Below are 13,078 nucleotides of genomic sequence, written 5' to 3' on the forward strand. Positions count from 1 at the left end.
ACGGCAAGCGCACAGACCCGATCCTCGCACCTGCAAGAAGCTACTCCACCAAACTTATCCAACTTATCCGTCATCACGGCTTTCTAGGTCACTTCAATCCGGGGCGCGTATACTGGTCGCGACACGCGACTTTCGACACCCATGCTGCCCCGTCGGCCACTTTCGCTACAATGGACGCCCTCCTGAGCAGCATCGGGCAGTCTGTCAGGGCCGAAAGCAACAGCAATGGAAACGTCTGCAACACGATCCAGGACGTTTGCCAGTCTTTGGCCAATCATGTTGCGCGACGTACCGACACGCGCGCCGAACACATATCGACAGCCTTTGAGATTCGGCAAAATGCAGTTTTCGACATCGCCGTCGAGCCCGAAGTCCCCGAGGGGGAGGACCCGGTGCACCACTTGCAACCCCCAGTCACGCGCACCATAAACGCCTCTGAGACGATCATGAATCAACCGAACGACGACCCGGTCCTGCAACGCATTGTCGCAAAACATATAATTGGTGCTATTGGCGAGGTGGACGGAAGTTCTTGGAATGTACGCCAGGTAGTGAGGGGTGTGCAGGGCTGGGACTTCACCTACCAGTGCAAGAACTCTCTGCAAGCGTGGAATCGTCAGAATGCCAAGAGCACGGGAAGGCCACCCATTGCTGCTTGGAGCGGCCCAGGCGGGCAAGACCCCATCAATATGAGTCGGCCTGCCTTCGACTGCCGTGGAAGTGTATCCATCACGTTCTCGAGAGGTAGCAGAGCTATAGTCATCAAGTACGAACACACGCCTCTACACAAGACCGTGGCCGAGCTGGCAGATCTTCTGGCTCCGGCAGTGCCTCCCCCCTGTTGCCAACGGTAACCACGTTGGCAACAAGTCGACCAAGGCGAAGCGACCGCCACCTGCCGAAGGCGAGGAAGGCGCACCGAAGAAACGAGCGAAGAGAAAGAGCAAGGCGGCGGATAATACTGAACCGAACCAAGCCGATCCCGAAGGAACGAACACATCGGCCCAGAATCCATCGATCCCGGAGCAAAACTCTGCCAATGCTGGTGCGGCGTCTGCGACACCGTTCTTGAACATTCCTGCAGCAGAAGCTGCGAGACGAAGAGAGTTGGCGGTCGAGTTATTGTCAGGAAAGGGGATAGACCCCACGACACTCTCTGAAGAACAGATGAATATATTCTCGAACCAGGCACCACATCTACAGGAGCTCTCTCTTGAAATGCTCGCTAAGTACGGTGCAGAGCGTCTGAGGATTGTACACCCTGACGAGAAGGACCAACAGGCCTCAGCCAATACTACCCCCGCCCAGGGTACTCCAGATGTAGCCGATGCTTCCGCACCGGGACCTGCTGCGGCTCCGCCTGGTGACACAGAAACACCCACCAAGAAGAGAAAACCTCGCAAGAGGAAGTCGGATGCTGCAGCTGAAAATGGGGATGGTACGGCGGCCTCACGGGCTGTTGAGCCTGGCAATGCACAGAACGGTGGGATGGAAACTACAACCATGACGCTGAACCTGCCGAAGCAGAGGAGAACGCGTGGTACCTGTGACACCTGCAAGAACCGGAAAGTGAAATGCACAAAGGAGCATCCGGTTTGCTCTGTTTGCCAGGAGGCTGGCGAGACCTGCGTATACTTGCCGCCGCGCCCACGAAGAAAATCGGAGAAACCAGCAGAGAAGTCAGCAGAGGCTGCTGATCCTGATACCGATGTCCAAGCCGAAGAGGAGGATGATGCTGGAGAGAGAGAACAGATTGAGCAGCCCGAGCATATTGAGCCACCACAGAATGTACAGCCAGTACAAATCACACCAGTACCGGTGCCCAGGCCAATGCAAGCAGTCCAGCAAGTAGCTCCAGTTGCGGCAGCTGCTCCTGTCCCAGCCATGGATCCGGACAATGATGAATTCATACCGGATCCGAATATATTGTCAGGCCCAATTGAGCAACCACAGCCAGCTGCGCCTCAGTCCATGAACACTAATTACTATTCGTCAAATAGCGGCGTGACCTACTCCGATGCAGATAGTTCAGAAGCCGCACGGCATGCACATCAAGCTATGGCCAACCTGACATTCCCATCTTCGCAATTTCAAAGAGACACGTCTCAAGCGTCCCCATCTCTGTCTTTTCCATCGGCAACACAACCCAGTCAACCGCCGTCCGCATACTCTCAGCCTCCACCTGTTGCCCAGCCTCAACCAGCTCGACAGAGTTCCCGGAGTACAAACAGACGCAGCCTTCCTACGGGACCCGCCACTCAGCACCAGCGCACCGACTCTGGGAATACAGCTGCGAACCTGGTTCGTCCACCAGGCTGGAATAATGCATCGCACTCGCCAGATTTGACTGCGCAAGGCACAACCAGATCGCCGAGTCTCTCGCAAGCGCAGGCTGCAAAGCAACGACCCAAGTCGCGTAAATCGGGATATGAAGCCCAGGTCCATGCCCATCCAAGCCCGGATACCATGCAAGCTGCCGTGACGCTCTCACAAACGGCAACGCAGCAGCAGACCCCACACGTGTCAGCAGTAACAAGATCTCCATACCAAACGACGAGGAAGCCCACCGCAAGGACTCAGTCACGACAAGGTCATAGATCACAGACCAATACTCCGGTCACACAGACCCCTGTGCCACCACCACAGGTTCCCACATCTTTCAGCGCCGCCGCAAATGCTTATGGCCACGCCAGCGCCCCGACCACGGCTCCTGGGTACGATACGTATGGCCGATATAGCACGAGCAATACACAGTATCCCACCACCACTACAGCCGGCGACGCTACTGCACATAGCTCCTACGAACCTAACTCGTATCAGACGCAGTCTACATCCACGGCAACAAATTCGTATACGGCGCCGTCGTATGATTATTCGAGAAGCAGCGGCACTGCCGATACCAACACCGCCAATGACACAAGCAACTATGGTGCTTCGAGCAGTGGCAACTCTAACCAATGGACATCTGCCCAAGGCCGCGGCTCCCGGTCAGACACCACACATTCTTATAACATGCCGAACGCGCAACCAGCACCAACCAGTCCGTATGGAACGCGTTCAGCTGCCCGGCAGGCCTCCCAAGCTGCTTACAACCAGTCTCAGCAGCCAGGGTACAACTCCTATCAATCCCAGATCGCAAATCAGCCGCATCAAAGCCAGAGCAATCAGACGTGGTACGGCTTCCCAGCGGCAAGCACCAGCACTTCAAACCACGCCAATTATAATAGTAACACGGCAAACGCAACTTACGGCAGCACGAGCGCTTCTGCTAATGCTGGGGCGTACTCGAGCCATCGACCAAGCATGCCTGGCTATGGATCTAGTTATGGAGAGGAGCCGTCGATGTTTGATCTGCTGAGCCGCGGCCATCCTGGCAACTAGGCGTCACCTAGGCGGTATACCATGCATTGGGAGAGACGGTTTGACGAGGTTCTACGAGAACATCCTTAACTGTGGAAGCATTTTGGAAGGAATGAATTCGAGTCAGAAGACACACAGTGGCGTTTGTTTTACCATTGCTACACAGGCGTACGGCATGTATAGAAGGGCGACTGGAGTCAAGGGAAGAAGATTTTCCTGATGCTTCAGTAATTATTATGCGATGATTTCTAGTATTATACCCTAGCAAGCTGGAGATGGAGATGACCGAGCTCAATCAAATGGAAGGACCAGGTGTGAAAACCATGCATGGTAGCTATGGCATTTATGTAATTGACAACCCAATTCATTGGCAGCTATCTAAAGTATTTTCCGTCGCCCGCATCATGACATGCATTGACGCTGAAATCTGTATGGAGGTTGATTCAAGTGAACCTCGCCGTCCGTGCAAACAGGTCCGCCCTATGGTGATGATACCCGCAACGTCCCGACAGTTATCTATCTCTACCTCTATTATCCGGTGTCCAAAGTAGTGAAATGAAGCAAGAAACAAAAGGCATCGTAACCCTCTAAGTAAACGTAGCATATGGTGACATAATCTCACCGTTCTTAAGACTCCCCTTTCCCGTCTATTTCTCTGTAATGGCATCTGTATGTTGTCGCATCCCTTTTGACTGTGTTGGCTCATATCAAGCTCTTACGACGAGGTCGAGGAGGGGCGTTGGTGCACCAGTCGTCCCTTGACCCAGACCATCTTGGTATTCCGGTCGTCGCCGTTGTACACCCACTTGGCGATGCGCTCGTCCCACTTCTCCCAGCCGAAGATGTCGACGTTGCCCTCATCTGCACCGACTCCTCCGACACCACCACCACTGCTATTCTCTACTGATCCGGTCCCGTCTGCGTTGCCATCATCGTGTTCGTCGTTGGCGACCACGTTCAGCCCGATCAGCTGCGCGTCCCACTCCATGCCGACCTCGAACCCGCCGACCTTGTGCTCGAGCCCGAGGACGGCGGCGCCGCCGCGCGTGGCGAGATGCAGGACCTCCTCGACGCTCAGGGTGGCGCGCGCGCGCTCCTCATCGTCGATGTCGGCGGGGGCGCGGCGGCCGTCACCCTGGGCGTTGTAGGGCATGGCGAGGTGGCGGGAGACGAGGCAGGCGAGGCGCGCGGCCTCGAGCACGCTGGGGGCGTAGCCGCCGCTGACGTCGGTGCCGAGCCCGACGCCGACGCCGCGGTCGAGCAGCCAGCGCACGCGGCACTCGCCGCTCGTTAGGGCCGAGTTGGAGCAGGGGCAGTGGGCGACCTTGGCGCCGCGGCGGTGGATGAGGGCGGCCTCGGCCTCGGTCAGGTGCACGGCGTGGGCGAGCACGGTGCGGGGCGTCAGGAGGCCGAAGCCGTCGTAGACGGAGGCGTAGTCGGCGGCGTCGGGGAAGAGCTCGCGCACGAGGGCGATCTCGCCGACGTTCTCCGAGATGTGCGTCTGGACGCGCAGGTCGTCGCTGCGGGCGAGCCGGCCCAGCGCCTCCATGGTGCCGTCGGAGCAGGCGGGCGCGAAGCGCGGGGTGAGGATGGGCGCGACGATGTCGCCGGTGGGGTCGATGCGGCGCATGTGGTCGATGGTCTCGCGGGTCCGGGCGAGGACGGCGTCGGGCCCGCCCTCGTCGGCGTAGTAGTCGGGCGCGAGGCGGTCCATGCAGACGCGGCCCACGAAAGCGCGCTGCCCGGCGGCGAGACAGAGGTCGGCCAGCAGGTTGGTGGCGGCGACGTCGATGGTGGCGTAGTAGGCGGCGGCGGTGGTGCCGTGCGACAGGGTGCGGCGGACGACCTGGCCGTAGACGCGGCGGGCGCGGGGCAGCTTGGCCAAGGACGCCTCCATGGGGAAGGTGTACTTGTTGAGCCAGTCCAACAGGGTCGAGCTGCCGAAGATGCCGGCGTTGGGGTACTGCGGCGCGTGGATGTGCGTATCTTGACGATGCCCGTGTTAGCTCGTAGCACAGACCGAGGCATCGCTTGTTTGTTTCTCGTACCTATGAAGCCGGGGAAATAGAACTGTCCCTCTTCGCAGGCCCGAACCTGCACGTCGCCATCATCCCACCCCAGTTTCGCGTACAGGATCTCTGCCGCTTGCTTCTGGTCGTAGAATTGCAGCTCAATGGCCACAATCTTACCCGACTTATCAACGGCAATGGCCGCATCGTGCAAGTACTCTAGCTGATTGAGCGATTTACTGTGGACGAAAGTGCCCACGAAGAGTTGGTTCTTCTGCATTGCTGGCGGCGCCATTTTTCTCATTCGACTCGAGGACAAAGGCCCGTCCCCCTATTCTGAGACCGGTTCAAATGAGTTGTACTTTGGCTAGGGGGCAACGAAGAGTTCCCCTGTGGTCAAGAGAGCCCACCAGCTACAGTTAATGGCAGATCGGCGTATGCACCCAAATCTATGCGAATCAGCAGTATTTATCTCCAGACCTCCCAAAGCACACGCAATTCCGTTGATGAGGACGATCAAAGGGAGCAGGCAACGTCGGTGTCCTTTCTTTATACAAGTGGGGGGTTCTGTTCGGGTGGGTTTGGTTGTTGGCGGTTTACCTAATGTAAGTCGGGGACGGGGCCCAATCATGTCTTATCTTGCAGGGCGTTTTGGCTTGGTTCCTGCGTTGGCCGTGCTGCAATCCCCAATCGGCACTTGGCACACTCCGCGTTTGCTACCTCGCCTACTGTAACTGCTGCTAGTTCCGTTTCCAGGTCCTACCTACTTGCTCCTTGTACTCAGGCTTCGGCCGCTGCCGCCCACCGTTGGACTTTTCTACAACCACCTTCATACCAAGTACGTAACACACATGACAAGACATTGGAATCTCAGCAAAGATAATGCATTGGTTATCTATCAATGTTGTATTAGGCGACGCCATTGCGCCACCCTCTTTGGGTAATCTACTGTACTGAAATCAAGCAATTGTGCAAATAGCAACCGTCACACCCCGTCCCAAAAGAATAGCTCTCGCCGGTACCAGGCAAGCGCCGAAACTTCTATACATGTACATGGCCAGTCGTCATTCCTCACGTTTCTTCATCTAATGAATGTCTTGGCTCCCCTTTTCCTCTAATCTAGACATTCCGATCGTGATTCGTCCCTAGTAACAACTGTTGACCAAGAGTGTCTAAGTGTATCTAGGCCTCAGCCTCAACGTTCTCTTGGCCATCAACGCCGCTGACAGCGTTGTCATCCTGGTACGAGTCCCACTTCTGCAGAATCGCCTTGATGTTGGGGGAGCTCGTCAACGCATACACATTCTCGAAGTACTCCTTGGTGAGCTCAAACGGACGAGCCGTCACGTTGGGAATGTACTTGCCAATCAGCTTCGCGGGATCAATACTAGTTTTCTTAATCTGCGTGTTCAGGAAGCTTCGGAAAGGCTTCACGCCCGACCGCAAAAAGGTCGAGTGGAAGGGCACGTCGATTCCACGGAGCGGAATGGTGGCAAACCCGCGCTCCAGCTCCAGCGGCTTGGGCTTGGCATTCGTCTGCTGGGCGCACCCGTCGATGATCTCGACCAGATGCTGCTTGACCTCCTCGGGGCTCAGGCTCTTCTTGAGGTCGACAATGTCGATCTTCTGCACCTTGAGGTAGTTCATCACGGCGCCAAGCGTGTCGAGGGCCCGGAGGTCACCAGCACAAACGTACTGCATGTTGGCAATGTTGTAGTTGACAATCTCCAGAAGCCAGCCCGTCTTCTCCGCGATGTTGCCAACAACAAAGCGCAGAGCCTCCTCGTCAAACGACTTGGAGATGCGGCTAGGGTTGACGGCGCACATAGAGTAGTTGGACCGTCCGTCGGCGTCGCGCTCTACAGCTACCTGCATGGTCAAGCCTCGGTAGAATACGACCGACACCAGAGACTCAATCGGCATGACGTCGGCAAGTGCTGCGAGGGCAGAGTACTCGCCCAGCGAATGTCCGGCGAAGGTGCTGTCCCGGGGAACAAGACCCTTGGCCTTCATGTCTTCGAAGCTGGCCTTCTCCATCAATGTGAGAGCGGGCTGTGTGAACTGCGTGGCAGAGAGCAGACCCTGTGGCGACCGGTACGTGTAAGAGGTAGTCTTATCCGAGATCTCCTTGAAGATCTTCTCCGACTTGGTGCTGCCATCTTGGGCCACCGTCTCGAACTTCATGTCCATGTACTTTTGACGGATGGCCTTGCCCTTGGGCCCACCGAAATGAACAGTGAACTCCTTGGGGTTGTTTCGGACAATGTGGGTGATAGAGAAGCCTGTAACGAAGTTAGAAGAGAACCATAAAATGACGGGGTTGAGGTTGACTTACCGTAGTTGTCCAAAAGGTACTTGTCAGCTCTGTCCCATACCTCCTTGGCAACGGGACTGCTGTCGTACAAATCCATACCCATACCCTGTTCCTGAGAACCCTGGCCAGTGAAAACGTAAGCCGTCACGGGCTGTTCAACCTCGGCTTCACCAAGGAGAACCTTCTCCTCAGTCTCCTTGTTGCTGACCTCTACCTTGATGATCTTGCGACCACCAATCATGGCCACATGCTGCAGCTTCACTTCGATATCATCGTTGGGAAGCACCATACCGACAAGGGAAGCCTGGAAGCTGCGAACTCGGCCAACGTTGTTCTCAGCAGCCCAGGTTTCGACCAAGCTTCGCACAGCTGCACTCGAGTACATTCCGTGGGTGATGGTTCCCGGGAGGTTGGCATAGCTGGAGAAGACGCGGGACACGTGGATGGGGTTGTAGTCCCCGGAAACCTTGGCGTAGGTCTCGTTCGAAGCCGGGGCCTTGAGTTGCAGAGGCGTCTTGCCACTGAGCGGGATGGGGTTCTCGAAGTGTACAGGCTGCTCAATTGACGATCCATGTCGTTCGAGGTAGTCAATCACCGGGTTGCCGTGCGACTCGCCTGCCACGTATTCAACGCTGGCCACCTGGTCGATCTGCTTGCTAGGGCGCTCAAGGAGCACCTGGCCTCGGGTTTCGACACTGCTGAAGACAGACTTGTTCTTGAACTTGATGAGACTCTGGAGGCGGAAGACGAGAGTCTTGCCAACAAGGTCTTCATTGTCTTCGAAGATGAACCACTCCTTGGACTTGAGGACAGCGACGTCCTTGGCCGTAGCAAGGTGGACCTGCATCGGGGTCTCAATCTTGCGCTGGAACGTGTTCTCGTAATCGGTGTAGGCGCCGCGGTACAGGAACTGCGACGTCACTTCCATAACGGGCTCGCCGTCACGGGTGATGGTACCGCAAACCTCAACCATCTTGCCAGATTCCTGGTTAACAATGGCGTTGACCTGTGCGGTGGTGTTGACGGTATCACCCTTCTTCAGAGGCTCGGCACCAGGCATCATACGGAAACCGTTCGACAGATGGACAAGTTTGAGGAGATCTCCATCAATCTTGCGGGGGAAAATGGGCTTGGTAATCGCCTTCCATCCAACAACGATGGCAAAGTCCATGGGAGCATAGACTTCCTTGCCGGGCCGGTCGACGAAAGCCTCGCCCGTGTTGCCAACAGCGTGCACAAAATCGTTGATGTCCTGGCTCGTGATAGTCGCGCTTCCGCCATCGAACTTACCGGTGACCGGGGCATCGAGGTCAAGCTTATCATCGCCGAACCATGCACGCCAGTAAAACTCCTTGATGCGGTCGTTGCGGTCATCCATGTATTCACGGATAGGAGCGTAACCGGCATCAGGGTGGTAAGTGAAGCGCAGAGGCAGAGCAACTGGCTTTCCAAGGGCAGTGGTGTCCTTGATCATGTTGACCACGATCTTGTTCTTGCCGTCGAACTTGACCTCGATGACGTCGACATACTGATTGTGTCGCGGCTGCTCCTTCACGACGATCGAAGTCTTGCTAGGGTTGTTGGGGTACGAAATCTCAACAAAGAGACCACGGACAGGAGCGAAGATGCGTCTCATCGGGTTGGTCTGGTACTTCTGACCTTGAACCAAGACTTCTGACATGAAGAGAGCATGGCGCCATGAGCGTTTCGGACCGGCCAAAAGAGTCAGCCAGGTGTCCACAGAAGGCAAGGCAGCGCTGGGGGAGTTGGACAGGCGGTAGGTGTTCTTGTTGTCGTCTTGTGACACCGTCAAGCCATCAATGTCGAGAGGAACGCCGGCATCGATCAACTTGCCACCAAAGTATTCGATGGTCGGGATGGTCTCCGGCTTGCCTTGGTAGAGGTCCCTGGTCAGGCTGGCGATGTGTGCATTGTGGATACCGTCCAGAATATCCTTGATTGGTTCATCAACAACAGTCGAGTATCTTGCAGCGGTCGGTCCCTGAAGGATACATGTTCTGCCGACATCCTGGCCAATGACGGCGTCAAGGTCCTCAGATTGCCACAAAGAATCCTTCTTGAAGAAGAATTCGAAGTTCTCATCCAATGCAGGCACAAAAGTCGTAGGCTTCTGGGCTGGTCGCTGGCACAGCATTAGGAAGTGCTGTACATCCTGAGCATTGATGATCTGAGTTTCGGCCTCCGGGTACCTCCCAAGATTCTGTCAACAGTCTCAAAGGGTTGCATGAGATCAGAGTAGTTCTGCAACATCGACATCTGTCCAGTCGAGGAAGTGAAACGCTCTTCAACTCTGTGGATGAAATCGCCAACCAACTTCATGTAAGAGGGGTCAATCCAGCGAGACTGGTGCTTCACGTAAGTCAACTCCACCAATCTTCGTACGACTTCAGCGTACGTCATGTCTTCCAAGTCAACGGTTTGGCCTGCAGCGTTCTGGCCAAACCAGACCTTCTGGCAATCGTCGTTGAGTCTCTTGATGATGTAATCCCGGTTCTTCTTAAGTTCCGCGACTCGCTTCTCCTTGGGTAGGCTGAAGATCTTCTGGTCCATCTCTGCCCAGAATCTGACACCGCGGGTAGCGAGTTTGTGGATCGGCTCGCCCATTTCTGATCGAACCGTGATCACACCACCAGCTGGGCCCTTGTAGGTCTTCTCCCACTGATCATCGTCAAGACCTGGGGCATCAATGATAGCCTGCTTGGCGGCCTTGCTGGTGTGGGCTTCCTTGGCAACCATCATGCGGCTACCGAACAAGCAACCATCAAATGGCATCGGCGGGTAACCGTACGCCTTGGACCATTGTCCAGTAATGTAAGGGTAAGTGTCCTCGGCACCACCAAAGCCACTGCCGGCGACGAGAATGATGTTGTCATAGCGGCGGATACGTGCATACATCTGAAGAATGGGTGTGTGGAAGTCTTCGAAAGAGTGGTGACCACCACCACGACCACCTGTCCATTGCAACACAACAGGGAAGGTAGGGTTGGCCTTGGCAATGTTGATGACATTTTGAATGGCTTCCATTGAACCAGGCTTGAAAGCAATGTGCTTCAAGCCAAGCGTGTCAATGTATTCTTGAGCGACGTCAAGTGAGGGAACACCAGCACCAATCGTCAGACCCTCAATGGGAATACCCTCGGCTCGGAGTCGACCGATAAGGGGGATCTGCCAACCCATCGCACGAGGGTTCACGTAGATCAGATTGACGGTGATACCTCTTCCAGCAGGAATAGCCTTTTCGATCTTAGCAAAGGCATCGGTCATCATCTTGGCGTTGAAGTAACCACCGCCAGCCAACTCAATCTGGTAACCGGCGTTCATCGTAGCAGCAACGAAGTCCCAAGGGACAGTCGTAGGTGTCATGCCAGAAACCATCAAAGGAGGAAGACCGAGGAGTCGACTCATCTTGGTGTCAACGAAGGTCTGACCCGTAGAGGTTTTGATCAGCTTGGGGCCATATTCCTTGACCCAATCGGCGGCATACACAATAGCATTCTCCTCATCGCGGTCGAACAGTTCAGGCTTGTATCCAACCTCCGAGACAGTCCCGCTCAGGCTACCCGCGAGGATAACTCTAACACCGGTACCTTCTTTGTTACGGCTGGTAAGGATTCCCAGGCCGGAAATGCCTCCAGGGCCGAAGTCCAAGATGTGGGTGGCACCTGGGAAGACAGTTGCCGTCTCCCAGTTCACAGGATCACGGGTAATCATGCGGATCAAGGAAGGGACAATATCACCTTGTACCTCCTCTCGCAGATCCTTGCCGGTACATGTGTTGAACACAGGGATGCCGAGGGATTTGGAATCAATCTCAATGTTCTTGAGGTCCTCGTCAATCAGTTTGGTAGCGTTGGCAAGGTACTGGCTGTGGAAGGGGGCCGTGATGGGAAGGAAGCGGTTCACAAAGCGAATCTTTCGCTCTGTGTGAGGAATTCTGTTCTGGTCGAGGCCGGTGGGGGCCTTGACCTTGCGGAGTTGCAGGTTGAGACCGTAGAGGGAGATTGGAGGTCCAGTTACCACCATGTTGCGCGGGCTGTTGATAAGGGAAATAGAGATGTGCCTGTCCTCGGGCAGGTACTGGTTGGTGGCATCAATGTGCTTCTGCACTTCGCTCTGAGGAAGATCACGGATGCTCAGCATGGGCGTGGGCTCGCCTTCACCGTTCTCATCCGAGTCCTGCAGCACCTTCGGGGTGAGCGAGGTTCTGGGGAAGACCTGTTGGCTGCGAGCTCCGATCCAGAAGAGGATTGTCAGAGCATCCTTGGCGACTCTGTCGAAGGAGTCCCAGTCGCTAGCAGCGGCAGTGGCAGCAGCCACAACGATACCCTGAGAATGGCCAGTGGCTCCGCTGAAGCGATCACGCAGGATGCCGGGGTGGAGACCAAGACCCTTTCCCAAGACCATGTAATGACACAGCTGGACCAAGCCAATCAATGGCAGACTGACAGGCGCAGAGATCAAGTAGTCATTGTCCGGTGTCGTGTCGGGCGTATGAAGCCAGGTCATAACATCAAGTCCCTTCGCGTACAGCTTTTCGGCCTTAGGGTCTCGGGACAGAGTTTGCAACAGATCTGCTGACCTGGAGACGAGGTCGCCGACAAATGACGGATACGTCTCGTACACTTCGCGAAGCTCGTCGAAGTACTCGACAATATTGCCTTGGCCGCCGAAGATATTGTACAGCTTGGCATCCTCCTCGTCGGCTGCTCTCATGATGGCGGAGTCATGTGGGCGGATAGCTCTGTTCGCTGTCGAGCGGGCAGCGAAGTAGCACCGGACAACAGCAATTTGCTTCTCTGGGATGCCAGGGAGGCTTCTAGCCAAAGCGTGCACATCATTGCTTCGAAGGAAGACTCGCTCGAACTCGTTCAGTGCGAGCTTGAGCACCTCCTCGTACGACCCCTGGCCATCGTCTTCACCCTCTTCTACTTCATGGGCCACAAAGCCCATGTATCTGGCAACCAGCTCGGGTATTGAGGAGGGCTCGTCATCTTGGGCCAACTCGTCTGTGGCAGCGGGTAACGTAGCGGTAAATCGCTCCTTCAATTGGTGTGCATAGTAGTGAATGCCGGTTGGTACTAAGAACGAGGTCTCGAGAGATCCGTGGGTAAGTGTGAGAGGGCGAAGGTTGGAACTGGATCTAGGAGTAGAAACGCCCGTCTGGGGGCCGGTTCCGGTACCGTACATGGTGGACGGCTGTACGGGATTTCTGGGTAGAAAAGTCGGGCTATTCGGAAGCCAAGTTAGAATGCGTGTTTCGAGCGATCTCAAGAACAGAGCAAGTTGCGGTGGGCTTACTTGTGGATGTCTCCGTGAACTCAGCCAAGAGCAGGAGGCAGATAGCTTCTCCCAGCAATGGGCAGTATTAAGTTGC

The 13,078-nt window shown here is 55.7% G+C and overlaps 3 protein-coding genes across 3 annotated transcripts; 1 reads left to right on the forward strand and 2 right to left on the reverse strand.

Annotated features, from left to right (window-relative positions):
• Positions 1 to 170: 170 nt before the first annotated feature.
• PG985_004309 (uncharacterized protein) lies at positions 171 to 3,381 on the forward strand (the record flags this gene model as incomplete). The annotated part of the gene is made up of 3 exons (XM_066824078.1): positions 171 to 722; positions 829 to 1,797; positions 2,626 to 3,381. The coding sequence occupies 3 exons, from the start codon at positions 171 to 173 to the stop codon at positions 3,379 to 3,381; spliced, it is 2,277 nt and encodes a 758-aa protein (XP_066687238.1).
• A 694-nt stretch (positions 3,382 to 4,075) lies between these two features.
• Positions 4,076 to 5,649, reverse strand: PG985_004310 (amidohydrolase family domain-containing protein; the record flags this gene model as incomplete). The annotated part of the gene is made up of 2 exons (XM_066824079.1): positions 4,076 to 5,346; positions 5,409 to 5,649. 2 exons carry the CDS (start codon positions 5,647 to 5,649, stop codon positions 4,076 to 4,078), a joined length of 1,512 nt encoding a protein of 503 aa, XP_066687239.1.
• Positions 5,650 to 6,551: 902 nt separating this feature from the next.
• On the reverse strand, positions 6,552 to 12,891 carry PG985_004311 (acyl transferase domain-containing protein; the record flags this gene model as incomplete). Its single annotated transcript, XM_066824080.1, has 3 exons — positions 6,552 to 7,651; positions 7,705 to 9,893; positions 9,959 to 12,891. The coding sequence occupies 3 exons, from the start codon at positions 12,889 to 12,891 to the stop codon at positions 6,552 to 6,554; spliced, it is 6,222 nt and encodes a 2,073-aa protein (XP_066687240.1).
• Between the last annotated feature and the right edge of the window lie 187 nt (positions 12,892 to 13,078).

This window comes from Apiospora marii, assembly GCF_038362585.1.
Source record: "Apiospora marii strain CBS 49790 chromosome Unknown utg000003l_segment0_segment0, whole genome shotgun sequence".
Classification (NCBI taxonomy): domain Eukaryota; kingdom Fungi; phylum Ascomycota; class Sordariomycetes; order Amphisphaeriales; family Apiosporaceae; genus Apiospora; species Apiospora marii.